Source organism: Bipolaris zeicola (genome assembly GCF_000523435.1).
Source record: "Bipolaris zeicola 26-R-13 unplaced genomic scaffold scaffold_147, whole genome shotgun sequence".
NCBI classification, from domain to species: Eukaryota; Fungi; Ascomycota; class Dothideomycetes; order Pleosporales; family Pleosporaceae; genus Bipolaris; species Bipolaris zeicola.
Window position 1 is genome coordinate 1 of NW_006912196.1, and position 27,144 is coordinate 27,144.

The following is a 27,144-nucleotide window of genomic DNA, read 5'->3' on the forward strand; positions in this document are numbered from 1 at the left end:
GGTGGGAACTGCAAGGTAAGCCGGCATGGCGTCGATTAGCCTTGTAGGCCGCGTATGTCAGTTCAAGTGCAGTATTTGAGGAGATGGTAGGTAGCATTAATAGCGATTTTGTAGTAGTAGTCTCTTTTGTCTGTTCTTCAACCACACACACACCAAAGAAGGATAAACCAAGAACGGCATACAGAACACAAGCCACAATGAGATTCCTCCTCCCAACTACCCTCACAGCCCTCATCTCCTCTCTCCTCGCCCAAACAATTACCCCAGCTCCAACTCCCACCTCGACGGCAGCTTGGTACGAAACCGGTCCCCCCTGGGCCTCAGACGACCCAGCGAAATGGTCCTCGATATACAGTTCCCTCCTCTCCGACGGCAAAATCCCTTCAACTCTGACCGCCGCACCCTGGCCAACTGGTAGTTGGGGCCCCGGCCAAGGTCCCTGGGGCGGACCTGGTTTCGGTCCTGGCCATGGTCCTGGCGGTGGTCCTGGAGGGCGCTGGGGTGGTACGTTTCTTCTTCCCCCTCTATTTCCCTCTTTCAAAATGCTCCTCCTTTCCCCCCAGAAAATAGAAGGAAGAAAGAAAAAAAAAGCTGACATAAAGTGTGCAAAACAGGTCCCGATGGTATAGGTCCCTGGGGCAGTTCCAACTACGGTCCCTACAGCGACTGGGCCACGCGCTCGGACTGGCGCTCCGGGCCCTGGACCGCGTGGTGGGGCGGCAGCAAGTGTCCGCCGTCCGAGTGGCCTGGCTGGACGGCGGGCCCGTGGAGTACGTCTGCGCCGTGGACGAGTTGGGAAGGGTGCACGGCGAGTACGACTGCGACGAGTGTGGTTACGACGACGGTGAGCGGCGTTGTGGCTACGTCGACCGCGTACGGGTTGCAGGTTGCGGCGGCGAGTGCGGAGCCTCAGGAGCAGCAGGGTGGTGCTGGGGGTAAGGTACAGGTGGGTGTTGGGGCCGTGGTTGGGGTTGCGGGTTTGGTGGGAGTGGTGGTGGGGTTGTAAGAGATGGGGATGGGATGGAAGGAGTGCGTTCGTTTGCACAAAAGGCTAAGAAGAAAGTCTTGTTGTCGGAATTTGGTTTGATGATGAAAATACCCTCATTTCGATACGTCTTGTTATATGAATTCAACGATATTAAAAAAAAAGTTACGACACCTCACTTGAACATTGATTTACTCTCCCCCTTTTTACGTTACAGGATGCGATTCATCCTCGCCTTCCACCCGACCTTCTCATTCCTGGCTTCGTCAGTTCCACTGCCTACACTAACGCCTTCATCCACGTATCCACTCTCATCGTAAATCTCGTCGGGGTATACAGGCTTTTCAATAAAAGTCTCCGTTGGCGGCGCAATCACCATCTCGAGCAACATGTATACGAGAGCCGTGCCTACGAAACCCAACATCCAACCAAAGCTGTACGGTCTTGCGCCTACACCAGCATCGATCTTGTGGTTGATGGACTGGATGAAACCAGGCAAGTTGGGTGCAACGCCAACGAGGAAAGCGGCAATGGCACGCCAGTTGACACCAGCCGTGTACCTGTAGATACCATTGTACTGGAACAGCGCCAGCGTGTCATACTTGGCGCGATGTACGACCCAGAAATCGATAACCATGATTGCGGCAATAGGGCCCAGGAAAATGGCATACGCAGCCATGAAGTTGAGGAAGCTGCCGGCGCTAGCGAGGATCTTCCAGGGTACCAATGCCCAACAGAGGATGGCACACAGGAGCTGACCGCGGCGGATGTTGACGTATTGTGGGAACAGGGCCATGAGATCGTTTGCGGCAGAGAGCGAGTTGGCAGAGATGTTCACACCCAGAGCGGCAAGGGCAAAGCTAAAGGCGGCGAAAAAGCGGCATGCGCGGTTGTCCCAGTGTGCAATGAGCGCCATGGGGTCCCAATTGATTTCGCCGTACTGGGCAGCACCAGCGGACGTAGCGGCGACTCCGATGAAGGCGATGAAGGTGAAGACCAGAGGAAGGAATGGGACGTAAATGCATTGCCATTTCACCGAGACACGGGAGTAACGTGAGAAATCGGACTGTATAATGAGTTAGATCTGGGAGTTTAGTGCTGTAAAAGGAACAACCTACCTGGTTGACGGAAAGCGTAGCATAGTTTCCAGTAACGGCAGTCAGGGACGAAAGGAAACCCCATGAGTACGCACTTCCCTTGAGGGTAGCAGTTTGGTTGAACATCTCACCACCTCCACCGGTAGAAACAAAAGCCCAGATAAGAATAGCGATCCACGCAATAGGCACAATGATACTCTTTGCCATAAACAGCCACCTCAACTGGTTAGGATGCATGACCAAAAAGGGCAAACTTCCGAGCCAGAAGATGAAGAAGCTAATCATGGTGGCAGTATCGATGCCCTGACTCTCTGGAATGCCGTTCTTGAGGGTGAGGAAAGAAGGCCAAATGGCGCCAATCATGACGCGGACCGAATTAGCCCCGTTCATGTTCTGGATGGCGAACCAGAAGATGGCGAGAATGGCGCGGGAGATGATGGCCAGGTAGGAGCCCCAGAAGCCCCATGAGGCACGTGCAATGACGGGAAAGGGGACGTGGTGGAGGACTCCAATTGCGCCGTTAAGTGCTATCACGAAGGAGATCATGAAGAAGGCGAGGGCAACTATGCCGAGGGACTCGCGCCAGGTGAGACCTGCGGAGGGTGGTCAGAATAGGGGGTTTCGATTGACATGGAGATTGCGTACCAATTGCAATGATGCTGGATGCGAATTGCCATGTTGCAGCACTGCAATGCCGTTAGTATCACGGTGGACGCATTGATTTCGAGGCGCGTACTTGAAGGCATCCGAAATCCAATACGAGACGAAGCTGGTTACACCCCACTTTCGGGCATGCCTTGGGACAGGGTCTAAGTCCTTGTTGGTCCTGTGGGAGTTGAGTAGATTAGCAAGAGTTCTTCTTCTTCATGTTGGATGGGGGGGGGCGGGCTCTCGACTTACCAGCGCGCATTACCCTCTGCAAAGGCACTACGAGGCTGCTCGACCTTGAGGGTCCAATGCGGCTTTTCGATAAAAGGCATGATGACCTAGTGGCAAGCTTGCCGGGAGAGCAATGTCAAGAGCTCACTGGAGTCGCGAAGCGTCTGGCCTCGAGGTCGCGCAGAGAGGGACGGACACAGGTCTTTATCTTTGGGAACCTAACCGTGGACATGGGGCGGATCGCCGTCCATTTGGCCGTTACCACGACTAGTTATATCAAGGCCTGGAGATGATAAGATAAGCGCATGAGGAAACCGTCTAATTTGCTTGACAGCTGGGGACGGGCGGGTTGGGGAGAGGTCAGTACGGTTAGGCGAGGGGTCCGACGACGCCTCAAAGTGTCTGGTCCGAGTAAGTTCTCGTATAGAGCCAGTCACAGCCAACTGTGCCACTGGTCGATGGCGAGTCAACCACCTGGCCATGGGCTGTCATTCGCCCAGGCATCTCAAGTTGCAGATAAGACACCCCGGCCATCTCAACGCTAGCACTAGCAGGGCGCGGCTCGGTGGCGCCTCGGCTCCAATGCCCCGGACGGTCCCTCTCCACGCGAGCAAATAGTATCCGCTTCTCCTCCAAGTGTAAGCCTTACATATGCACGCTACTTGTTGATGCATTCTCCTAGGCCTAGATGCCTGTCCATAAGTATATTTTTGATATCTATATGTATGTGCACATCCACCCTCTCCTCACCAGCTTCCACCATGCACCTACACATACGCCAATGTGTGGTCGTCCCGGATAGTGGCGTTCACTCCCAGTGATACCTGGCCACCCGCTACTGACCAGCCAGTTACAACAAGCTCTCCAACAATATGCTCGTCTGTCGTCTTGTGCTGTGGCGTATCCTTCAGCTTGATCTCAACGCAGCTTAGTGGAACACCAAAGTGACTGTGCTTATTCGATGCCGTATCTCTTCGGTAGTCGTACATGTTCGTCTGTGCCACGGCCCCGGCCACCTTGGCCGTGGTCAAAGCGTACACAACGCGAGCCTTGGTGTAGATTCGAAGGTCAGACAGATCTTCCGAGCTCAGCGGTGGGGTGTTCAAGCCCTGTCGTTCCGAAACAAACATCAAGCGCAACTTGCCAGGCGTGGTGCCAATTTCCGCCCTGGCTGGGGCATTCAGCTTGGTGAGGAAATTGTCAGTAGGCAGGCGGCCGGCAGTCAAGATGCGTGACTCGAGGTAATGGGCCAGCTTCTTAGCGGCACCAATTGCAGAAGTCTTCGTGGTATTGTGAAGCTTTGCTGCAGTCTCGGCAGAGACGACAGTGACAGTAGGAGCGATGGAACGAGTAGCAAGCGTCAGATCAACGCCTGGGCCAGCCACAGATTGGACGATGACGGTAGCATGCGAGAACAAGGCAGCAAGAGTCAAGCACAGGCAGTACGAGTGAGTAAAGGCATCAGCGGGGAGGAACGTATCCGAGGCGTTGAGACGGCGGACTGACGGAAGAGATGTAATGAGCGCGCCAGTGGCAGCAACAATATTCTGTGCTTGTTAGAGGGGTTGCCATGTCACTTTGCTGCAAGTACGTACCTGTTGCGTGAATTCGACAATCTCGGCAGGCTTCCCGGGGGCCTCTTGCCAAAGGAAGACAATGCCAGGAGCCTTCTCAGAAGTCGTGGGGAGCGGACCGGCGCTGCTCTTGTGCTCTTGTACAAGCTCATGCCAGACAGCCACATCGACCTTGCCGCCAATGCCCTCGGGTACCTCGCTCCAATCCATGTGCCTGCTAGTCTTCTCTACGGTCCAGACAATTGAACGAAGGTCTGCCACAGCTTGGCTGACATCTGAGAGGGGAACGGAGCCGGCCTCGGCAATCAGTGCGTCGGCACCGGTTTGCACGAGAAGTTCAATGAGCGTCTGGTGGGGTTGGTTGTACGGGATCAGGATGGGTGTAAAGCCGTAGAAGGCGCCGGCGAAGACCGTGGAGAGAAACTCGAGGCTGTTGGGTAGATAGACGGCAACACGCTTTGCGCCACGGCCTTGAAGATGTTTCCCGATGACGGCAATATCCTTGGTGACTTCTTCAAGTGGGTGCTCGGTAACACCTTCCTTGCCGAAGACGGTCATGATGTGTGCACTACCGCTGGATGAGGCACCTTTATCGAGGGGAATCTCGCCCGTCACACGTCGCCAGATATCACGGAGATCGCCATCTTTGCCGGCAGAGTACATGGGAGCGCCCGGAGGTTTTACAGCGAGGCCAGTACGGAGGGGGTCTGGCGGGGTTAGTCGGAGGCATAGAAGCAGTATTTATGGAACAAACATACAGCCGTGAGGAGTCTCGGGAGACCTGAAGATGGCCGACTCTCCCGGCTGCCTCACATATGAAGCCTGGGCCTGTCGTGCGAGCAGCAGTGGGTGTGTATCGGCATCGGCGTTGTCGTAGATGATCCATCCGAGGAAGCCGACGAGGGAAAAGGCGATGACGGTGGTGTAGACGTTCCAACCGCTGAGGAGGCCAGCGATGGCCTCATCGATCTGTTGGACAATTCCGGCCATGGCTGGATATGGTTGTATTCACATGGAAGAGAAGAAAGGTGTTAAAGGCGCAGTGTGAAGCAGCGGGATGGCGGCGGGGGAGCGGCTAGTCAAGGGACCCCTGTCGCGCTTCCTCCAACGCTCGCGCCGTTCTCCGAGGGCCCTGGGCAAAACATGGTTGCTATCCAACACCATAGCTACACCATGTACTAGCATTCACCCTCGACCCCAGCCATTGCAAACATGTCACTGTAGCCTAGAGTCTCACTGAGGAGCATCTAGGCATAGACGCAGATTACTAACCCCACAGCACCACCACAGCCAAGCACGTGACACTCGCGCCCCGTCCTCCAGCGAGCCTCCCCCTCGAGCCAAACAAACAACCATCGCACAAGCTCCACCTGCAGCTCACCATGTCGCTTGCACGAAAAGCCCACTCGGCGACGCCGCCCATGCCTACCACGCCATCGGCCCAGACAGACCAACAGCCCACGCCAAACGGCTCATGGCGACATCCACAGTTTGATGAGATTGCGCGTCGCCAGTACGCTACCACTTTTGACGAGCGCAATGTGCGCGCTATTGTGCTCAACTCTGGTCTGCTATTTCTCTCGGTATATGGCCAAAGCGTGAGCGAAAAAGTGAAGCTGGTGGGATATGTAGCGTGAGTATCGCCCTCCAAGCAGCGCGCGCCCTGCACGCCCTAACATGTCCCCAGTGCTCCCATCAACGCCGTCGTAAAAGCAGTGCCCTTCAGTGCATGGGCCATAGTCGCCATCCGAATCGTCTTCGCAGCAAACATCGTCATTGCCTTCCTCCCACTCGTCCGCCGCTACTACCCCGACGACATCGCCGACATACCTCTTACTCCCTCGCAGCGCGCCTCGATGGGCCTCAAAGCAGACGTGCATGCGCCCCCGACACCAGGGTCTGCTTATGCCTCTCCAAACTTTGTCACACCGCCTCGCTACCAGCGATCCACACCACGCAGTAACAGCTTCAGCAATCAAGACTACTCCCCGTTCAACGGCAGTCCTCGCCCAAATCTGGGAGGGTCAACCTCCAATTCTCCCTTCAATCTCAGCGGATCAGCAGCAAAGCGCTTGAGCTACAACAGTTCAATGAGCAGCAGTCTGTTTGGTGACAGCTCGAGCAGCGTGACCCCGGGTACTCCCACACCATCGACCGGCAAGGCCAGCGTGGGACTGAACAACAAGTGGCTATACGAGAAGCGAAGGGACAGCCCCAAGAGCAATCTCTTCTTGTGAGGTGATGCTAATAGCTTGAAATGCAAGCGATAGGAATAATCGGTCATGTATGGGATGAAACATGAACGCTCTATACCCAGATATATTGCGCCGGCGTTTGGATCTGTTTAGTCTTTTGGTTACCATAGCTTTCGAGGCTCCTATTGCTTTTCCTATCAACAATCGCACCTCGTCCCCCCGACGAACAAAAAGGGCCTCAACCTTCTTTTGTAATGTGACGTCTTGATAGCCGTCTTGCAATCCAAAACTTTGCTTGTATATATATTGTACATCCAGTCTACCTCATCCCAACACATGCAACCGACTTCTCTCCATCTCATGAGAACCGATCCCCCTTTCTACTCCGATACACATCACTAGCCTCGTACTTGCTCTTCTCCCCAACCCTCTGCCCCTCATCCGTAGGCGCATGCCTCGTAGGCGCCGGATCCTGACTCGCCTGCACACTCGGATTCCCCTCCGTCTGTCCCATACCCCCATTGCCCCCATTCCCTCCTCCTTCGCTCCGCAGCCGCCCCAATTCACTCGTCACGCTCTGCGGCGCCGCTTGCGTTGACCCTGGCCGCGCCGTCGGGTTCAAAGGCGTCGTCGGGGGTGCTTGTATGCCGTGCTCCATCTCGTAGATGCGCGCGCGCTTTTGTCGGTCCAGCTCTGCTTTGTGCGCTCGGTCGGCGTTGATGCTGCGTTTGGCGAAGAAATAGGCGCCGCCGCCGGCGACGATGAGGGTGGCCCAGCCATAGCTGTGGGAGGCATCGGGGTTAGTGGGTGTGGGAGGTTGGGGGAAAGGTATGGGGGAGGTGTGACGTACTAGACTGATTTTACCTATGGGTATTGGGAATTAGTAAATTGACAAAGAGGGTTTTGGGGTGGTGCTTACTGTGTTCATTTTTGGGGTCGCGCAGTGCGCTGTGTGTAATAATTGGGGTAGCAAAAAGGAAAAAGTTGGGCTGGGGGAAAGAGCTTGTCGATTTTCTGCAGGTGTAGTGATGAAAGTGGTCTGATTGTTGCGAGGCTGACGGCGATTATTCGGCGATTGGGGCGTGGGTTGCGGGGACGAGGGGTGTGGCGGTGCCAATGGGGCTTACCATTACTTGAACATGGGATTACTTGTCGACCTTCATTGAGGATGGATAGTGGTTCTTTCTTCGTACCCTTTACTGGAGTCATTAATCACTCTTTTTCCTTTGTTTTGTGAAAGATGGTTATTCGAGTCCTTCTCAGCTAGCGGAGTCGATGTGCGGACACTGAACCGGTGGAAATTGTACATTGCGGTATAGTCTGGACATAGTTCCTGCCACCTTTCAGAGTGCTACGGTCTGTTTTTCTATTATCAACTATAGAAACGTACAATGACTGGAAACTCAGTGTTATCGTCTGGATCAGCCCCCGCTTGCTACGTCCCTTCCTGGACCAGTTTAAACTCATCATCCATCGTGCGATAACCATCTTAGGCATCAAACACAACAAAATGATGCAATGCAGCAGCCACCAGATAAATCATCACATGAAAGTGAAAGAACTGAGGCCAAGTAAGTTCAGCCCTTTTGAGAAAGGGCGCGAATCATATCGGTTTCCAACGCACCCCCGTAAGAGACTCCGCGGCTTCAAGGTTGCGAGACAAGACCGTTTTTTGCGCGGAACACAGAATCATAGCGGAACCCACCCGTCAATGCACACTTTGGCCTAGTCTAGATACACCAGTTTGACAACCGAAGCCCCGTAAACGTGCCGCTCTATCCATTTCTCATGCGCTCTCGAGGCAAGGTAACCCGAATGTGAAAGCATACCATCCAGACTGGGTCGTAGATGCCCCTTACAGACGGCTCACTCCTTCCCAATTGTATCAAATTTGTAAGCTGGTTCTCTCGCTAACTGCCGAAGGAACCGTGGACTTGTGCTGCAATGTCTAGAGTTATTCCCGAGAGTCGGTAGCTATCACCTACAACACTGGACGAGCATACGACCAGACTTCAGTCCGCCTGCTACACGTACTCATACAACTAGCATACTGTTTGCGTAGCTTTTTTTGAGTAAAGAAAAAGTACAACAGTTGAAGCCCATACTCAATTCACATGAGCAGTTGCTTCACTGCCCTCATCCTCTCGTATACAATTCCTTTTCCCCTTCTTCATCTAACTGAATCCCTTCGACTTTGTCTCACATCAGAACTGACCCACTTTATCAGACAGACACCACAATCGTAAGCAGATATGCCGTCCGTCAAAGAGGAAGACAGACGGATTTCAATGCGCCTCTGCCGAGGCCCACCGCACGAGGAGCCGCCACTGCTACCTTCAACGGGTGGCCCCACAACCATGTAACGGAAAAGACCCGCTTTTCACGGCGCCTACCCTCAAAACACCACCTCCCGAACTCCCTCAACCTCGCAAAAGCACACTTCGCCCTGAATTTTCAGGAAACGTCCGTGCATTGTTTCCAGCGTACTGGGCCAGGAACGGTCAAGATCGGCTGTTCCTAGCCGTCATGTTTCGCCGTGGCGTGCTACGCTTTGATTCGAAACTTGACTTTTCGGGCATCGAAACCTCTCACGCCTCATGATTGCCATCCTTCTGTAGAAAAGACCAGTCCTTACCGATCTAGCAAGCGCCAGATTACTTACAGCATGATGCGCAGTGGGTTCTCGAAGTTTGAAGCCAGTGGAATTGCCTCACCACAGCGCGTAAACGTCCACGACAAGCTAGGCAGTTCCGCTGCGGATCCCGTACAAGCACTTTTGAGGTTTACTACCACCAGCTTGTTCCTCTCTTGGCACCATTCCGTGCTCCATTGTTCTTTGCCAAGTATTGACTGAGGCGCTCAGGAGTCAATTCGCATACACCCATCCCTTGACCTATACCAGCGCACGTCTCATGGACGTGGGGACTACAATCAGTCTCGAGTAATTCCATGGGCGATGTGACGGCTTACTTGATCATGCTCTGTAGTATATATCTTGTCTAGATGTTGTGATGCTAATGACCCATCCCCAACCTTCACTTCTACAGCTTGACGCTCTACTCTCTTTTCTTTCCATTCTATTCATTTCTCAGCGCTGAGCGCCAACCTTCCTTCCAATCCCATCAATATGTATTTCTCTGCTGCTACTTCCGTTGCGCTTGCCGCTCTCTTTACTACTGTGCACTCGCACGCAGTCATCTTGGCCGCTGTTGGTGACAAGGGCGAAAGCCAGGGATTCTTGGGTATGTCTCTTAGGTCGCTCAAGATGTTGAGTATGTTCTGACATTGCTATAGTCGACCCCGAGCTTGCCCGTAACTGCACCACAATCTCTCCTTGCCAGCAGGATGCCACCATCATTCGCGACGAGGAGATTACCCAAAATATTGTCAATGCTTGTGGACGAACTGAAATTGCTGGTAACATCGACATTGGCGAGCAGACTGAGAACGAACTCGCCGCTGGTCGCATGGCCCAAGTCTCTGCTGGCTCCACCCTGGCAGTCACCATCCACCAGGTCAATGCTGATGGAGCTGGACCGTTCGAGTGCGACATGGACGAGACTAGCAATGCCGTCACTACCTTCACTCCCCTGAAGGTATCCAACAACGTCCCTGGCTCCTTCGGTCTCTCCCAAGCCAAGGAAAAGGAGTTCACCATCAATGTCCAGATGCCCGACAAGTTCAACTGCCTTGGTGCATCCACTGGAAACATCTGCACCATTCGATGCCGCAACAACGCTATTGCCGGTCCCTTCGGTGGATGCTTCGCCGTTCAACAGACTGATGGCACTGGCCGTACTAGCAAGGCCGCTTCTGGTAAGTTCAATATTTTATTTCATTATCCCCCCTGGCGCTAGCACACCCATGTATATATACTCACTGCCACTAGCTGTCGATACTGCTCAGACACTTGAGGGTATCTCTGCACAAATCCTTCAAAACCAGAAAGATCTCCCTGCTGCCATCGCGGCCAACCAGGCTGCTGGTGCTGCGGGGGGCAACGAGGGTGCTAGTGCCATTTCCGGTGCGTTTGATTTTTTGATCATGAATGGGGATTAGTTACTAACGTGCTTCATAGCTCTTCTGCCGGAAGCGACTCAAGATGCCAATGCTGGCAACGGCAACAAGGGTAACCAGAACGGTAACCAAGGCCAAGGACAGCGAGGACAACAGGGCCAGGGACAGGGCCAGGGACAGCGCGGCCAACAGGGTCAGGGTCAACAAGGACAACAGGGTCAAGGCCAAGGTCAAGGCCAGGGCCGTGGCCAAAACCAGGGCAACGGTAACGGCCAGAACCAAGGCAACCGCAACAACAGACTCCGCCGCTTTGCCTCCAAGTTCCTTAGCTAAGCGACCTCATCATCAAATTTGAGTAAAAACAACAGCAGAGCTATATCGCATGGAAGCAAGGGTTGGCGTTTAAACCGCTAGAAAAAAAACAAGAGGGCTGGCCCACCACTTATTCTTACCACAATGTATATACCTTTAGTCATATATGGAGATGGAAAACCCAGATAGAGAAAGATAAAATATATATATGTTTATCCTCATTCAGTACCTCCTTACATCTTGTGATTCTGAACAATTAAGACCAATCGAATTCCAGCCACGAAACAAGATGAGGAATGTAGAGAAGGAAAAAAGAGGTAGCTAAGCAAGACTAAGCAAAAAAATATTGTTCGACATATCCCAAGGTATAACCCCAGGCACGTTTTTTATATTGTCCCCTTCGTGGATCGAACACGATACCTCCAGATGATTGTGACTGAGAAGACTTCAGTCTGGCGCTCTCCCAATTGAGCTAAGGAGACTGGTACGCGATGGAGCGATGGTGGGTTAGAAGTTTCACATTACTGCGTTTTTTCGTTGGCTCAGTAGCATTAGAGCAGATTCTAGCATAATCGATTGTCAAATTTGCCGTAGTGCGTTGAGCTTCCTTTTTGTGAAGATCGAGGAATTTTGCGTGCCGAGGACTAGTGGTGCTAGTTTGGTGGAGGTTGCGGTTTGGGTAAGGTTCTGTGGGGTTAGTAGTGTGGAGGTTGTTGATGTTTTAATTGATATGGTTAACGAAAAGACACGGCGGGATTTCTTTCTCTGGTATTGGATTACGTGTAGGGATGTAATAGCTTCATATTGTACGTCGCATGCTGGGTGTCGTGTGAAGTGCTGAAGCCAGAAGTGGTTTGACGCTGGTATGAAAGTTGGCGGTGACATGCGTTGAAAAGCGGAAAGGTGGTGATGTAATTGCTTTGGTAAAAGATTGCAAATCGGGAGTATACAACCTGCAAAACTAGTTGCTTCTGAACAGTAGCGTTTGTGTGAAGATGCAGTAGGGAAACAGGATGAGACTCAAAGGCTACACGTGAGCTCGATGACGACATTCCGCGCGTTCAGCGTGAATCTCCAATGATCGATAAGATATGCATTCACAGACATTGACATGTTTGCGACCGCTGCTTTGCTTCCGCAAGACCAAGAAAAGGACGCAAAAATCACAGTCCGGAATGCCTTGTTTTGGAAATACCATTCAAGTAAAAGAAAAAAGTGACGAAGGAATGTTGATTGGAAATGCTGACTATTCCTAACCAATCATGTCGCAGCTAATTCTGCTGACATGCACAGCTTACCTCGCAAAAGACGCAGTACGTGACCGCAGCAATTATGTCGTGATCAACACGCTATTCGTTGCTGATCCTTTATTCTCCATTGAAAGCGGGAAAATTCTTTGCCGCAACGTAGCACTCTCGCACGCACTCGTCCGACAGTGGTGTGATCCATGCAATGTGAAGGGGGCAAGTCAAGCGGTGGCTAAGTAGGTAAACCCACTGTGCACGCAACCGAACATCTTACGAGCGCGCCAGTCACACTAAGCCAAACCAAGATGATAATGGATAACTTGTGATGGTCCTTCAGTCAGCTTACACATGTGCAAATTGTCAGCAAAAAAATAGATTTGTGAGCAGATTTCCCTTTTGGTTGGGCAGCATGTAGATGCTAAATAGTCTCGGGAACAAAGCGCGGAATCAAAGCGCGGAGAACACAACTTAGCGGCAAATAGTTATCACGTCAGAAACTCCGCGCCACCAACTGACTGTACCTGTGATCGTCCGGTTACTCGTTTCGTTCTAGCCCACGGCCGCGGCTTGTGTGAAGTACCCCTTCCCTTCCCGCCCTCCCCCCTTGCCTGGGAGCCTAAAAAGAGAGCACAAAGAGTCATATGTACGTACTACCGCCAGGCACCCATACCACCTATATCTCGAAACACATCCCCACTCGGAATTTAAGAAGATCTCACAGCTGATCTTGTGCTCCCTTCCCAAAAGTCAAACCAAGAATTACCCCAAAAGGCAGAGCCACACACGCGTAAGACGCTACAAGACCCCACATATCCCGACCCGAAGCCACCTACGCAGCCCCACATTGCGAAGAGGAGGAGGGCTAAGTGATACAACTACATCAGCCATCGCTGTCGCCTTTGTCCTATAATTCCCGGATCCAAAGTACCTTATCTCTTCTTACTTCAAAACCAAATCTTCAAGTCACACGTTATCCACGAAAAAAAAACAATCGGCAGAAATTATAACGAAAGGAAACAAAGGAAAGGAAAAGGTAGTCACAATGGCCCTCTCAACACACGCAATGTCGCATATCCGCCGCTACTCAACACGCATGCCACGCGACCCTCACTACCGCCTTAAAGCCTCGCTCGCAACCAGCTACGTGGTGACTGCGTGTGCACTGCCGTTTGTACCACCGCTGCTAGAGACGAGGAGAGCAAAGGCAGATGGAAGTTGGATGACAAAGTACGTTGAAAGACCATTCATTTCCTTTGGTATACTTCACATCAGTCGTCATGAAAGCATACAGGATTGAAAGAAAAATACTAATTGCCGAGCAGAGAAAATATGCATTGTTCGTCACAGTTTCTGGGTTGTCCAAGGTGAAGCGTGGGGTGTTTAGGTAAGATGACGCAGATCTGAAGTAAATGATGAAAAGGCCTAGACTAACCAGGTCATCCAGTTATCTTCTTACATCTTTCTTTATTCAGACTTCCAACATATCCGGCGTTATTGGTTACTTTCTTCGCTCTCTGATACGATGATCAGAGTATAGTGGATTTATCCCAACACATTTGATTGGGCAATGTTTTAACGAGAGTGGTTCCCGAGTACTATTTGTATGATTTGAATCGCGATCAAATACATGTTTAGTAAACTTGCTAGTACTGAAACCTTACATGCTGACTTCCCTGCTACTACCCCTCCTCAGTCAACATCGCTAGGATGAGTCTGTTGGTTTTCTACCGCATCGTGCATCTCTTCTTCCTCGTCTTCATCCTCGGTAGCCGTTTCGTACATGGTGACGTAAAACTCCCCATCGTGCTCGAAAAATTGCAGACTCTCGTCGTCCATAAACCCGTCGTCTTCATCCAGCTCAAGGTCGAGCTCCATGTCATCATCTTCCTCCAGGTCGTCTACTTCGAAATCGTCGTCCGTGTCAACCAGTGCATCAGCCTCTTCATCGGTTTCAAAAATTTCCATGAATGGAAGCCGGCGACCAGGTCGCACAAACTTGTGCCTCAGGCGATGTAGATCACGCCGCGTGCTAGTTAATATCTCGTTGATGTCAAGTTCGCCTAATTGATCCGTCTCAGGGGGCGGTACACCAAATTTCACTATGTCGCCCGGATTTACTATATGCCGACGGAAACCCACTTCATCGGCATCGTACACACAATGAACGACTGGAACACGTTCATTGTGTAAATATGGGGGTATCAGGCTTGGGCTCTTATGCAACTCTATCAGCATCCGGAGATTGATGCCAGCTTTGAAAAGTTTGTATGCCTTTGCATGCCTATTGCGAAGAGATTCAGGGTTGCAGATGTAGCTTGGTTCAGACAGATCGAGCCTACTCATTGTCAGTGAATGCTACAAGACCGAGCGGCCTCTTTCCAATAGTATCACTATTGTTCTATAACTTACCAGATGTATGAAGATTGCATAAGTTCAAGGGTGTCGAGGGACGGGAGCGCAGCGTAATGATCGAAGTCGGGGGGATGATCCCAAAAATCAACAGGAACATCCCAGTGTCGACGGATTCGAAGTGTGTGAAGTTGAGGAGGAGCTAGATCGCGGTTCATTACAACGGCTGTATGCAGGAATGAAGTTGTATCGCACTCCATGTAGTCAAGAGCATGGAAGTTGCGCATGCCCTCGCCAGGAGGCCGAACACTGCGAAAAACATGCGGGCTCGTATCTAGATGCCACCCAGGGTCAAGGTGTGTAAGTCTTTCTAGTGAATGCGCAACAGCCGATAGTGCCTTCAACGAAGCGCCTGGGTCTCTAGATAGAATAGGTTTGGCACCCCGCGACCGGTTGACATTGAAGACGTTTTCGCCGAGGGTCAATGACTTGAGTCGTGCTGGTGTGCGCAAAATACTCAGCAAACTCTTAGGCTGAAGCTCGCACTCGTCAAAATACAGTGATGTTAGGGGTGTTTTGCCGATATGTGTGGCAAGTTGGGGAATTTCTGCATCCGGAAAAGCAACGCAAGAGATATGAAGATGGCGAAGGGTGGGGTGTTGAAAGAGACAATGAAAACCATTGAACTCCCAGAAATCCGTGTCAGCACCGTGTGAATGAATCGTCAGACGCTCTAGCAAAGCCAGTCCTACGGTTCGCTCGACATGTTTGCCAAGGCGTTGTTCTGCCAGAATGTTGTCTGCCTCTCTGGGGCCTTCTGCGCATGCAGTGTCCAGTGCGCGTCGGAAGCGCTGCATGTCGCCTTCAACCCAAGCCTCGCCACCAGCACCTTCCCAATGAAAGTTGTCATATGGACTTTCAATGTGCCAATCTCGCAGATTGACCATATCGGCGACATATTCGTTGAACGTCCCCCGCAATTCGTCGCTGTCTTTCAAGTCCCCTGGCTGGTATTGATATAGGATTTTCAGTGTTTGTACGGCGCGGATGCGCTCACGGCGCAGCGTGAAGGCTGAGATGATGGCATGGAGATTCTTGACTGAGAGAAGCTCGACTGTCTTGTAGAGTCGCTCTTCAGCCAGATGCTGCATGCTACGACACGTCTGGGCGAGCGCACATAGAGCCTTGTTGCTGCCTTCGAGATGGTCGATTACGAGAAGGGCAAGTTCGTTGGGAAGCCGCGATTTCGCGCTGCTAAGAGAAGCTGAAGCCATGACACGCGATTTATGACTTGGATATGGGTGTATATTGATGGATGGTCGCAATGTTGATGGCCTGCTGCCTAGGCGTGGAAGATAGCACTATTTCCAGTCAGGAAATGAGCTCCGAGGGCGTCTTACTAGCAGGCTGACAAAAGTACGGTACCTTTACTTACCAAGCAGCTCCTCTTCAGTATAGATTATTTGGGTTCGAGTATACCACTCATAACAAAGAAGCTGTTCAGGACGCGAATTTGGCCAGCACTATTGGAATTATGCAGGGACGAGCGATAAAGAGCCGACTGCGGGGTTGCATGGGCACTGGCCAATGACGTCGGCGCGCCGTCAAAAATCCCAAGCACATGTCAAACCACACACTCTCCTAGAATTCACATAGCCTTTGGCATGGCATCACCTTCACCTTCACCTTCATTAGGTTGCTTCATGATGTTGGTACTACTAACTGATCCCACAGTGGGCTGGCCCAAACTGGACAGCCACTCCCACACCAAATGGTACATCAAACACGATGGATCTTGACTTTCATAGCACCAATGAAAATAGAAAGCGCACAGTAGAAGATACGTCGAACACGGAGATATCTGCATTGTATTCCCAGGACCCTCCGCCCCGCGTCCTCCGTCGCTACCATCACCGGCATCACAATGCTGCTTCTGAAACGTGGGGTCTAGACATTCCCTCGTCTCAAACGGACTCTCCCCCTCGAAATGACACCCAAAAGCGGCCATTTAGCGTCTACAAGGCTATCCTCCGGCACAATAACCTCTTCTTTCAGTTTGCCCTCCGCCTGCCGTATTCTTCCATTATCGACCTCTACGCCATTGATAAGGAGTTTCATTATCGCCTCAACAAGTACAGCGTCTCACTCATCCACGACTATGCCCGTCGCCATGCTCCTCTGGCCGGTCACATCTTCAGCTGGGTGCTGTATCCGCAACTATGCATCTCAGATCCGATGCTCAGGCCAATGGATGAGCGGCAGTGGCTAGCGCGTGATGTGCCCGGCTTCCGCTGGGTCGGCATGATACTCTGGCGCCAGAAAATTGTTCGATCCATCCTTACAATCCTCAGCATGGAAGGCCATAGGGTACCTGCTGCATGTGAAGCTACACTCATGAAGTTTTGGTGTCTCATGGAGATGAAAACTACAAAGCTGCGCCTCTCTTTCCTTAAGGATAAAGAGATCTGGGCTGATGCCGACATCATCAACTTTCAGCTTCTTATTGTGAAGCTCGACATGCGTTTTTCAGACCCTATTCTAGGAAATGGTTGTTGTCAGCTTGCGTCTTTGCTACTCGGCCAGAAGAGTTTAAGTACGCTGTGGAAGGTGCTGAGTGGCAAGCTCAAGTTGGGCTACGACACGTTAAGTAGTATGGTGGTCAGGACATACCATGCAGATGATCTTGATGCACAAATGCACGCTATGTTTCAAAATATGACGGACGAAGAGGAGGATCCACTGGGTATTTTGGCTCGTGAGGGCTGGCACAGGGACGGTGCCAAGATGGAGCACGCCGTCGATATGGTCATTGCTGAGGGCATCCGAAGGGACCTACACGTCCAAAAGTACTATATGGATTTTATCCTCTATGGCTTCATGGATGAGAGGACTGGAAAGAATGTGCCTGTACCGAGACAGCTGAGGGGTGAGAAGAATGTGAATCTCCCAAGTGAAGAATGGCCAGAAAAGAAGTTGAGAGATGACACTATCAAAAAGATGGATGTCCTTTTTGGGTTTGTCGAGAGCAAAAAAGGGGGTGCACTGGATACCAGCACTTAGATTCCAAGTACACGAAGCTCTGGAACTCTGTGCGACGAGGCACACTTGAGCAGTATGCAGTTTAAAGAGAAAACGATGCAAATGCCTCTCACCCTCTTCTTTTACATACAACGGAATCTATCATATCATATCACAATCCGCATGCCTCACCTTCCCAACGCCAAATACTCCCCAACAACCCCCCTATAATCCCCCGGCATATACGCCGTAAACCTCTCCCTCCACCAACTCCCCTTCCTCTCATTCCTCACCCCAACATCCCTCAACAACCGATCCACATACGGTAAACAATCAAAAAACATATCCGGGAACCTGGCCCCGAACCCGCGGCTGTAGCGCCACCTGCTAAACTGCGTGTGCAGCACTGTTTCGTACATGATGCGCTTGGATGCTGTCATGTTCTGGAGGGACGGGATGCGGTCGTCGAAGTAGGCGGTTATCCATAGCGCTTGGGTTTGCGATATTATGGTTGTGGCGGGGCTGCGGTAGGCGCCAGCGAAGGCGAGGGTGCGGGTTGGGATGAATGCGGGAGGCACTATGTAGCGGTAGAGGCGGTAGGGTTCTTGCTGGGTTTCCTTGCTAGTCTTTTCTGCAGACGCATTGCGTGGGGTAGGCTGGTTCTGGAGTTTGGGGAAGGTGGCGAAGATTTGGGCGTCGGCGGCGCGGATGTGGTCTTTTGGTGTTTTGGAGGTGTGGCCGGGGAGACCGAGGTCTTTGGTTGTTTGGAAGTCGAGCTGAGGTGTGTCTTTCCAGCCTGTGCCGCATATTAGGACGTCGGATTCGATTGCAGTGCCGGTGGAGAGGTGGATGGTGTGGGGAGAAAGGTGCGAGATGTCTGCGATGTGAACTTTGATCATGCCGTTGCGCACAAGCTCGAAGAAGTCGCTTTTATAGTTCAAGAGACCGCGGTTTGTACCGATGAAGAAGACGTCGTCCCAGGGTTTGAGCTTTGCGGTTTCGGGATGGGAATCGTAGCCGTTGATTTGTTCAGTGGCGTGCTGCATCTTCTTGAAAAGGGCGTCTGAGATCTTCTTTCCGAACCAATGCTGATGGAAGAAGTTGCGGATGTAAGTGAAGCCATCATCCCACATGCTCGGGCTAAGCCATGTAATCAGTCGTGTTTGTATAAGTAGCTCCGGGATGATCTTTAAAGGCGTCAGACGGTTTGGCATCATCCAACAAGGACCGTGGCCTGATTCCCGGATGATCCAGTCCACTTGGACGCCTGCGGAGGCATAAGCATATGCAATATCCCATGAGAATTTGGCGCCGCTGAGTAGAGTAATCTTCTTGTAGGGTCCCGGGCCGCCCTCGGCTTTTGCAAATTCGCTCGAGTGATATATTGGTGCACCAAATGTTTCCTTCCCATCAAGTTTGGGCATCGAGGGTTCCGAAGTCAGCCCCGTTGCAACGACTAACCTCGAAGCCTCGATTTGGTGCTCTATTTCGGTCGAGTTTGTATGTTGTGAGACGGTTAATATCCAGCCCATCGATCCTTGGTCCACGGCTGATTTGACACTGGTTTCGAGACGCATGTGTTTTGCCAAATCGAAGGTTTCCACGTAGCTGCACAAGTACTTGTTGACATGTTCTCCAGGTATATGACCGTCTACAAGGTCGAAGCCCTCTGTATCCATGGGAAGGTCGCTAAACTATACCCGAATCAGCCTCACTCGCCTTGCTTCCTGGAGGCGCACATGTACCTCGAACGTGCGGAAATGGTTGTTTGTATGAAGCCCTGGGTACAGTTTTTCTTTTGCCCATACCCCTCCTATTGAGGGGGACTTATCGAGAACCAAAACTGACGCCTCGGGGTGAACATCGCGATATGTTTTGGCGATGACTAGGCCGTGTATACCTGCACCAACGACGACAAGATCGAATTTTTCGATATCAGCCATAACGACGAATACCAGATGGTGCTGTTTTGCTATCGATGCGAAATGCGGACATTGCGCGATATATCTATCTAGTCTCACTGAATTTATGGCTTGATTGAGTTGCGCCACGGCTGACTGAGAGCTAGAACGCCCCTTGTCTCAGGCCAGATGGCACCAGCCCATCGTTCAATAGTGTGCTGGCTGAAGAACCAGCGACGGGCGACTAGCAACCGAGCACAATCTAAACGAATCCTGAAGCCAACGGCTGACAGCAGAAGCGAGAAATTTATCATTGACTCGCTCTTGCAGGTCGACGTGTGTAGGATCATGTGGCAGGTGCTTGAAATTCTCGTCAGCATTGTCTGGATCTGACCAGCGCAATGCTCGCTGTGGCGTAGGGTTCAGATAGGTGGCTGCACTAGCACACAACACTAAGTGGGGAACATGAAGGTTGAGGCAGAGGTGGCTTGAGACCATATGGTCAAGCCATACTTTCGTATGCCAATCACATACTCTGAATGAGGCGTGTTTTCGCCACCTGCTCAAGTGCGATGCCGTTCGATTCTTATCTCTTGTATGCTCGAACAGCTCAGAGAACTTTGCGCATCGCATCAGGAATGCAATGTAATATGATATAGAGAACCTGGATGTAAAATTTAAAGAAGAAAACTACCGAAGGTTGGAAGACACGCTGAGAAAGGTGTGTGGTAGCTGATGCAGCTCTAGCACAACCGCACTACACCAATCATGATGCGATACTTGTACTTGGCGACCAGCCGCCTCCTCTTTTCGCTCATCACAGTCCGTTGCGAAGTACTGAGAGACCTTTTTGGAGCATGTTGCCATTCGAGTGCAACAGTGAAACGGATATCATGGTGATTGCTGACGGGACCAGTCAGGTCTCATACCACGCAAGCTTTGCTAAGCATCGCTAAGCATGAAAACAGTTAACCCTTTTCTTCGTTTGTAGTACCAAACCTGAGCTTACCAACCATTGAAACCACAGTGCATGCTGCGGTACCGGTTCGGTAACTTACCGCGGGAAGCAGCAGCAATCAAAGGATATGTAGATGGGGGATCAAATGTGTTGTACCATCACCTCTTTCCATGTTGTACAAGGCGTGATAAACTGATGGAAATGCGCACATAGCGCGGAGAGAGCGGAGTATCTCTGCGTTTGAAGGATTATAGATCAAGAGGTCATTGCGATGAGGGACAATAGTTTGGCTGCAAGGTTAAGCAGAGATTGACTATCATCCTTCTTCCGAACAAAACAGCACAAAAGGCCAGGCGCAATCGCTCAGCATAATGATCCATCTCTTCTTCTTTGTTTTATACGCCAGTCTCTCCAAGTCCTTTCCACTCGTACGAGAGGCCAAATCTACATGGCAATTCTCAAGCATTTCCTCGACGCCATCTTGGGTATCCGACATTACTACCAGTACTGGTGCGAAGTTTCTTCGATTGGACGTTGACCACGTTTTGATAACCGCAAGCGAGACTGCATACGAAAAAGACGAGCCAGAAATGACGTGCGATGTCAGGATTGGATGTTTGACCATGCGGACATGAGATTCGATCAGGTGAATTCGTATGCTGCAGGAAAAGAAGGGACTATGAGGCGGCCTCATGATTATTGTGTATTTAAGATGTCAAAGGCATGAAATGGTATGAAATGGCATGAAATGGAGCTTCAGAGAGCTCAATTTGGTCTATCGTCTTCTATGACCAAACCATCTATTTGCTTGAGAGGATCCGGATCAACGGCAGTGTGTTCCATGCCTACTAACCCCACCAGAGCCTCATCGTCAATATAGTCTCTTGTTTCGGGGTTCGAGTTTGGCTGCTGACCATGTGCAGCCTTGAGCTTCAAGATTTCACTTTCACTGAACTTCTTGAATGCTTTCGGATTCTTCTTTTCTTTCTTGGCATGTGACTCGCTCTTGAATTGGTAGCCCCTCACACGCGGACCTTGGCCAGTCTTTTCGGGAAGGACGGGTTCGTAGTAGGCTTCAAACGCAGCCACGTCAGCATCAAAGGTTCCAGCTTCGATTGAGGCTCGTACTCCAGCAAAGAAAGCTGAGAGGATGGCGTGATTGTGCATCTGAATCAACACCCAACCTAGCATTTCTTTGGCAGCAAGGAGGTGTTGAAGAAAGGCGCGATGATGCTTCATACAGGCATAGCAAGTGCAGCCGTCTGAAAGCGGGGTGATGGATTGCGCATGATGGCCACCCCACATATCAATTCCTAAAGAGCGGCGGGTAGTGTCACTTGACTCGTTCCTGGGCGCTGGGAAGGTGAAATCGAGCACGATGCCAGCATCTGTAGCATCGTTTACAAAAGGGACGGTAAATATATCCATGCCCAGGCTGATGTGACGGAGAAGCTCGTGGGGGGTGGCTGGGGCATGGAAAGACAATCTGGGAAGGTGGTGCAATTGGTCTGGGAGGTCATCGAGTAGATAGGCGTCGTATATAGCAACACCGCTGATTTTGTCCACCATGTCGTCGAGTAGATGTTCGAGATACCATGACTGGAGGTCGCGCTCAATAGGCAGTATGGGCGCAAAGATAGCGCAACCTTTGCCTTGATTATCTACTGTGCCTTGCTTAATGACCAAATCGCGCAGCCACGTCTCGGTCCTGTCGCTCATCCTGTCTTTGCGCTTGAGGCTCACGGACTCCTGGCCAAAGGGAATATCGGCCAGCCCGACAACAACATCCGGTCGTAGCTTGTTCGTAGCGGCGGCATAAAATTCCGACGAGACAGTGGTGAAGCCGACAGAAGTCAAGAGGCCTACTTCCGTGTTTGAGTTTGCGTGGGGGCTCGGTATGGGCGGATTGCGACGCGCACCCAGGACGAGGAGTGTCTCTGGAGGGAGAGCGATGAAGTTGCGGAGTGGATCGGGAACGTCATACTTCAGTACAGGCGGTGTTTTTTGAGGGTGCTTTTCCACGACTGCAAAGAGTCAGCCATGTGCTGGAGCTGCTGATGGCTGCGCTACCCACAATCTTCGAGCGGAACATAGACGCCCTCTAGGCCGACCTTTTTCTGGAAATTATCTTGGGAGATGTGCGGAATGATACCGCGCGACGTGCTGCCGATGAAGCCAGGGGTCAGTATCTTGTTGCGTCCTGGCACCGACAGGCGGCCAAGTCGTGGAGCCAGGGAGCCTGCCGCCTTGAGAAGCGTGAACTCAAGCATCTCGGCTGGCAATTGGTCTAGCTTCTGCGTTGGGCTTTCAACAGACATCCTGGCACTGAACTACGATTCTGTTGGATTGAGAAGCCGGCCCCACGTCTTACCACACGTCCAGAGGGGTTACGGTGCACAGTGACTTTCACAGCGGGGCATCTTCATCCTCGTCGGCCCGCCCCGCTACAAATGAGCATCGAAATGGTCGGTGCGCGCACGTGATCACGCGTAGCACCACGCGTATCATCCTCTTAGCGTAATTGCATAATCATTCCAGCGGGTGTTTATTGGGACGATCGAACCAGTCCATTATTGACGCTTGCTACATACATAAATATCTAGTAGCCTAACTTCTTCGCTCTCTTCTCTCCCAATATATCGACCAAGCTCACCAGCTTGAAGCTCGCCTCCTTCGCAGTCCCTCCCTCAGCAAGCTCATTAGCATCGTCGTGCGTAACAAACAAGCCGCGTGGAAAGTCCTTGTTAAGTGCGTTGCCCACCGCAGCAATTCCATCCGTATTGCTTACATGGTCGATTCCCTTTTTCTTGTTGTCCACGATAGTGAACCTGCCAACGTACGCATGCGGCGGTGCTCGCTCATAGATGATGTATGACGAAATTCCCTGCGACGAGACCATAATATAGCCGTCAGGTCCAGACTTAGCAGGCACAAGCGTGAGCCCCTCCGCGTCAGCCTGGAGACCGCTCTCATCACCTATCTTGGCGATTTGAACACCCGTCTTAGAGCCATTGGGCTCGGCCTCATATCGCCAGATCCCTAGCCCTTCTTCGCTAATGAACACGTATCCAGCACTATCATCGCTAACGCAACCTTCAACCTGACCGCCGGAACCACCTTGGAACTCACGTACGAGGGTAGATTTCAAGGTACCATTGGAGCTGCTCGTAAGCTCGTATTGCAAATACTGGGCTGCTTTGTTGTTTACGAACAGGTACTCCTTTCCTGAGACCTTGGACCGGTAGTTACACGACCCGTATGGTTCATAGTCTTCGGGGAGAGGTTGGATACCTCCTGATATCTTACTGAGATAGCCTGTGCTATTGACTTCCACCAGACTTCATCCTGTTAGCCAAAGTCTCTTGCCTACAGCTTCGCTACTTACCAGAGAGTGTTATCGCCACGGCATGCAGCATATGCAAGATCCACTGTGCGAGTACCAGCTGTAAAGTTGTAAATGATATCGACGTTGTTCGGTTTGCTCGCCGTCAGGTGTTGCAAGAGTTTTCCCTGCAAATCAAAGACACCAAAGCCCTCGCCTTCCTCAGATTTGGTTGTAGTAATGACCTTGCTTTGATCCGGCCTGGTGGCATGTATCCAGATCGCTGGGTCATCGCCGTCGCCACCGTTAGCTTCAGTCTCGTATTTGGGCTTGACAGCGAGAAACGAGCAATCCGGTCCCGCCCATGAGTCTTTGCAGCTGCATACGTTAGGACCAACACAATCTCCCTGTCCAGAACAGTCATTTTTGCAGACCGTCTTAGAACAATCCCGACCAGTAAAACCGGCGAAGCAAGAACATCCTGCGTTACCAAGAAATCCATTGTAGGAACAAGCCTTTGAAATGGCGCTCTCGCAATCCTTGCAAGGCTTGCTTGCGGGATTGTACTTGGTGTTGGGTTGGATACCTAGGGATTCTAGAGCACCCGAGAGAGAGCCCACAGCAACGCCAGTGTCTTCCTCACCCTCGAAGGCAAATGCGACAACACCGGATGGGTAGCCAGCAATAGCCGATTGCAGAATGGAGAGCCCTCCCTCAATGGATAGCTCTGATATTCCACTCAATGCAATGCTTCCCTTTAGTTTCACTGTCGCGTCATACACATCAAGCGTCGTGTCATGGGCGACGAAAAGGTAGTCCTCAGAAGTGCCATAGTAGGTAGCTAGGCCAGCAACCTTCACGTCGTTGGCCACAGTCTGGATTGCCGGAGCTCCGGTGGTCTCCGAAGCCTGGAACGAGTACAATGGCCGGTCCTCGGCTGAGAAGAAGACTTGGCCATTGGAAAAAACAGAGCAACTCTCGCCCTCGATATCGACAGGAAAAGTTTGAATCTTGAATAAGTCAGCTTCGGAGTTTCCTTCAAAAGATGGCGCAGGTGGTTTTACCTCTAAGACTTCGGGTTGGTCTTTGCGATCTCGAATCAAAAACTGCACTACCATTTTCTTTCCGAACAGGAAGATGTAGCTTTCCCCACTCTTTGCGCTACGCCAAGTGCAGGCAGTGCTCCAATCACCAAGCTGAATCTTGTTGTTGCTTTTAAGTCTCTTTCCTGTTTGACCCTCAAAGATTCTGATCAAGGAGTCTGGCGCGGGTATGTTGACAATGAGATCACGGCCATCGATGTCGTGAATTGGTACCGCTATCTTGGATCGACCACTCCTTTCATGGAAACTTTCTACAAGGGAAGTTCCGTTCGAAAAGGCAAATGATCGGAAACCCCCATCTGCTGCACTACCATCGTTCACAACCAGGCGTGGTGATGCGCCGTAGATGAAGTTGGTGTTGTCTCCTTCGAAACCGGTAGCCGCGGGAACAAGTGTAATGTTTGCGTCTTGAGCAGAAACGGACGAGATGAGGCCTGTCGCCAAAATGGCGCAACCCGAGGAGACCCTCATGTTGAGATTGGAGATGGGCGGGTTGATCGAGGATGCCCAAACATCATAGCATGAGCAGTAAAGCCCAACTTAAACATGCGCAAATCCCTTGCCACCCTTGCGCACGTTCAACGAATGCAATCATCAGCCTGAGGACTTCAAGGCGTTGTTGCCAAATAAGGATCCATCTCCTTGCTAATATAACCCGAAACAGTAGTTGGGAGTGAGGTGCATAAAAGGCCAATAGATCCAGTTTGGTGGGACGGCCAATAGCAACGCGGAACATGACAACGTGAGAGACTCGGTAGAAATGTTTCATCAGCACCACATGCCAGCCGCGCTCCAAGTAGCCGGTGCCACCTTTATTTTGACTGCACGCGAAAGCCCCGAGTTCAAGGGCAGAGTCCTCGTTGTCTGTGTGCAGCTTGTGTACAAAGGTGCCTTTCAAAAGTTCTTGCTGACAGGGATGATCTGCATTACTACCGAAATACTACCGAAGCTTAATTAGATATGTCCTACCGCCCCTCCTTATACTTATTCAGGCTGGTATTTGGGTAGGGTAGGGTTGGGTAGGGTTGCCAAGAGTTGGGTAGGTGTAGGGTTAGGGTCTCACGTAATCACTACCCTACCCTACACCTATCCAACTCTTGGCAACCCTACTCTACCCTACACTGATGGCCCATGCGACCCTACCCTACACCTACCCAACTCTTGGCGCCAAGATTAGGTAGGTGTAGGGTAGGGTAGTGTTACACGGTGTTAGGTGCTGATACTCCTCTAAGCTCGATCCGGGTTAGGGCGAGTAGGATAAGGTGAATAGCTTCGTAAGTAGGCTGGTCATTAGTGTAACGGCGCAGGCAAGACGACTCGGATCAGTATCGGCAGTAGAGTCACTCAGAGGCATATAGGAGTGCGTGGGACATCAAACGAGCCTTGATTCAAATAGACACCTATAGGCCTTGTACGAAAGGATATCAAAAATCTACNTAATAAGCTATTATAGAGGTTGGGTTTATATAGTCGTTTTTCCCACTAGGCTAGATCGTACCCTGGTTCGGATCCCATTCGGATATATGTAGCAACGGACGCTGAGCCGTTACAATTAGGTCTCCACATTGGGATCTCAAAAACGCGATTATCTCTGCGAATAATTACCCAATGTAGACATGTAGTAGCTCATTTTATAGCCTCTAATCTAAGCTTTATGTTTGCCTGAGATATCAATAGTCTAACTCTAATAGGTAAGAAGTAATTAGCCTACCTACTTTACTAAGAGTTAGGTCTCTATATTTTACTCTAATCGTAGATATCTTCCTACCTATTATAGCTAACTTATCACTATATTAATCAAAAACGAAGCTTAGATTAGGGGCTATAAAATAAGCTATTAAATATCTAAATTAGGTAATTATTCGTAGAGATAATAGCGTTTTTGAGATCCCGATATGGAGAACCAATGACCAGCCTACCCCTAACTCGGCACATGACATTACTCGCTTCCGCGGTGCAGGGTAAATAACTTAGGGGATCCTTGCGTCATTCTCGTGTTCCCCTGAAAATGTGTGACTCGTTTTGCTCAAGAACATGGTAATCTTTGTCGCATCTTGTTGGTTGACAGTTGCACTACTTGCATGTCACTTCGACTACTGGTAGCAGTAAGTCCATATCAGGTAAGGCGTGCATCCTAGCTCAAATGTAAATCAACGTACTTGTGCCTGCTCAGCTCTGGGATGCACA

At 51.1% G+C, this 27,144-nt stretch overlaps 13 protein-coding genes across 13 annotated transcripts; 5 read left to right on the top strand and 8 right to left on the bottom strand.

Annotated features, from left to right (window-relative positions):
- Window positions 1-197: 197 nt before the first annotated feature.
- Window positions 198-1,006, top strand: COCCADRAFT_38940 (uncharacterized protein; the record flags this gene model as incomplete). The annotated part of the gene is made up of 2 exons (XM_007716625.1): window positions 198-504; window positions 615-1,006. 2 exons carry the CDS (start codon window positions 198-200, stop codon window positions 1,004-1,006), a joined length of 699 nt encoding a protein of 232 aa, XP_007714815.1.
- A 190-nt stretch (window positions 1,007-1,196) lies between these two features.
- Window positions 1,197-3,062, bottom strand: COCCADRAFT_7132 (uncharacterized protein; the record flags this gene model as incomplete). Its single annotated transcript, XM_007716619.1, has 5 exons — window positions 1,197-2,051; window positions 2,104-2,675; window positions 2,728-2,768; window positions 2,819-2,908; window positions 2,983-3,062. The coding sequence occupies 5 exons, from the start codon at window positions 3,060-3,062 to the stop codon at window positions 1,197-1,199; spliced, it is 1,638 nt and encodes a 545-aa protein (XP_007714809.1).
- Window positions 3,063-3,728: 666 nt separating this feature from the next.
- COCCADRAFT_7133 (uncharacterized protein) lies at window positions 3,729-5,525 on the bottom strand (the record flags this gene model as incomplete). Its single annotated transcript, XM_007716620.1, has 3 exons — window positions 3,729-4,508; window positions 4,557-5,242; window positions 5,294-5,525. 3 exons carry the CDS (start codon window positions 5,523-5,525, stop codon window positions 3,729-3,731), a joined length of 1,698 nt encoding a protein of 565 aa, XP_007714810.1.
- Window positions 5,526-5,917: 392 nt separating this feature from the next.
- COCCADRAFT_102745 (uncharacterized protein) lies at window positions 5,918-6,772 on the top strand (the record flags this gene model as incomplete). Its single annotated transcript, XM_007716626.1, has 2 exons — window positions 5,918-6,168; window positions 6,223-6,772. 2 exons carry the CDS (start codon window positions 5,918-5,920, stop codon window positions 6,770-6,772), a joined length of 801 nt encoding a protein of 266 aa, XP_007714816.1.
- A 316-nt stretch (window positions 6,773-7,088) lies between these two features.
- Window positions 7,089-7,658, bottom strand: COCCADRAFT_7135 (uncharacterized protein; the record flags this gene model as incomplete). Its single annotated transcript, XM_007716621.1, has 3 exons — window positions 7,089-7,512; window positions 7,581-7,594; window positions 7,650-7,658. 3 exons carry the CDS (start codon window positions 7,656-7,658, stop codon window positions 7,089-7,091), a joined length of 447 nt encoding a protein of 148 aa, XP_007714811.1.
- A 2,199-nt stretch (window positions 7,659-9,857) lies between these two features.
- Window positions 9,858-11,080, top strand: COCCADRAFT_38945 (uncharacterized protein; the record flags this gene model as incomplete). Its single annotated transcript, XM_007716627.1, has 4 exons — window positions 9,858-9,972; window positions 10,025-10,546; window positions 10,620-10,754; window positions 10,809-11,080. 4 exons carry the CDS (start codon window positions 9,858-9,860, stop codon window positions 11,078-11,080), a joined length of 1,044 nt encoding a protein of 347 aa, XP_007714817.1.
- A 2,268-nt stretch (window positions 11,081-13,348) lies between these two features.
- Window positions 13,349-13,674, top strand: COCCADRAFT_102783 (uncharacterized protein; the record flags this gene model as incomplete). Its single annotated transcript, XM_007716628.1, has 2 exons — window positions 13,349-13,533; window positions 13,629-13,674. 2 exons carry the CDS (start codon window positions 13,349-13,351, stop codon window positions 13,672-13,674), a joined length of 231 nt encoding a protein of 76 aa, XP_007714818.1.
- Window positions 13,675-13,995: 321 nt separating this feature from the next.
- COCCADRAFT_102731 (uncharacterized protein) lies at window positions 13,996-15,929 on the bottom strand (the record flags this gene model as incomplete). Its single annotated transcript, XM_007716629.1, has 2 exons — window positions 13,996-14,641; window positions 14,716-15,929. The coding sequence occupies 2 exons, from the start codon at window positions 15,927-15,929 to the stop codon at window positions 13,996-13,998; spliced, it is 1,860 nt and encodes a 619-aa protein (XP_007714819.1).
- A 514-nt stretch (window positions 15,930-16,443) lies between these two features.
- COCCADRAFT_102727 (uncharacterized protein) lies at window positions 16,444-17,715 on the top strand (the record flags this gene model as incomplete). The annotated part of the gene is made up of 1 exon (XM_007716630.1): window positions 16,444-17,715. The coding sequence occupies one exon, from the start codon at window positions 16,444-16,446 to the stop codon at window positions 17,713-17,715; it is 1,272 nt and encodes a 423-aa protein (XP_007714820.1).
- A 146-nt stretch (window positions 17,716-17,861) lies between these two features.
- COCCADRAFT_7139 (uncharacterized protein) lies at window positions 17,862-19,616 on the bottom strand (the record flags this gene model as incomplete). Its single annotated transcript, XM_007716622.1, has 2 exons — window positions 17,862-19,367; window positions 19,419-19,616. 2 exons carry the CDS (start codon window positions 19,614-19,616, stop codon window positions 17,862-17,864), a joined length of 1,704 nt encoding a protein of 567 aa, XP_007714812.1.
- Window positions 19,617-19,699: 83 nt separating this feature from the next.
- On the bottom strand, window positions 19,700-19,888 carry COCCADRAFT_102753 (uncharacterized protein; the record flags this gene model as incomplete). Its single annotated transcript, XM_007716631.1, has 1 exon — window positions 19,700-19,888. The coding sequence occupies one exon, from the start codon at window positions 19,886-19,888 to the stop codon at window positions 19,700-19,702; it is 189 nt and encodes a 62-aa protein (XP_007714821.1).
- A 1,409-nt stretch (window positions 19,889-21,297) lies between these two features.
- On the bottom strand, window positions 21,298-22,850 carry COCCADRAFT_102737 (uncharacterized protein; the record flags this gene model as incomplete). Its single annotated transcript, XM_007716632.1, has 2 exons — window positions 21,298-22,556; window positions 22,607-22,850. The coding sequence occupies 2 exons, from the start codon at window positions 22,848-22,850 to the stop codon at window positions 21,298-21,300; spliced, it is 1,503 nt and encodes a 500-aa protein (XP_007714822.1).
- A 281-nt stretch (window positions 22,851-23,131) lies between these two features.
- On the bottom strand, window positions 23,132-25,428 carry COCCADRAFT_102761 (uncharacterized protein; the record flags this gene model as incomplete). The annotated part of the gene is made up of 2 exons (XM_007716633.1): window positions 23,132-23,870; window positions 23,918-25,428. 2 exons carry the CDS (start codon window positions 25,426-25,428, stop codon window positions 23,132-23,134), a joined length of 2,250 nt encoding a protein of 749 aa, XP_007714823.1.
- Between the last annotated feature and the right edge of the window lie 1,716 nt (window positions 25,429-27,144).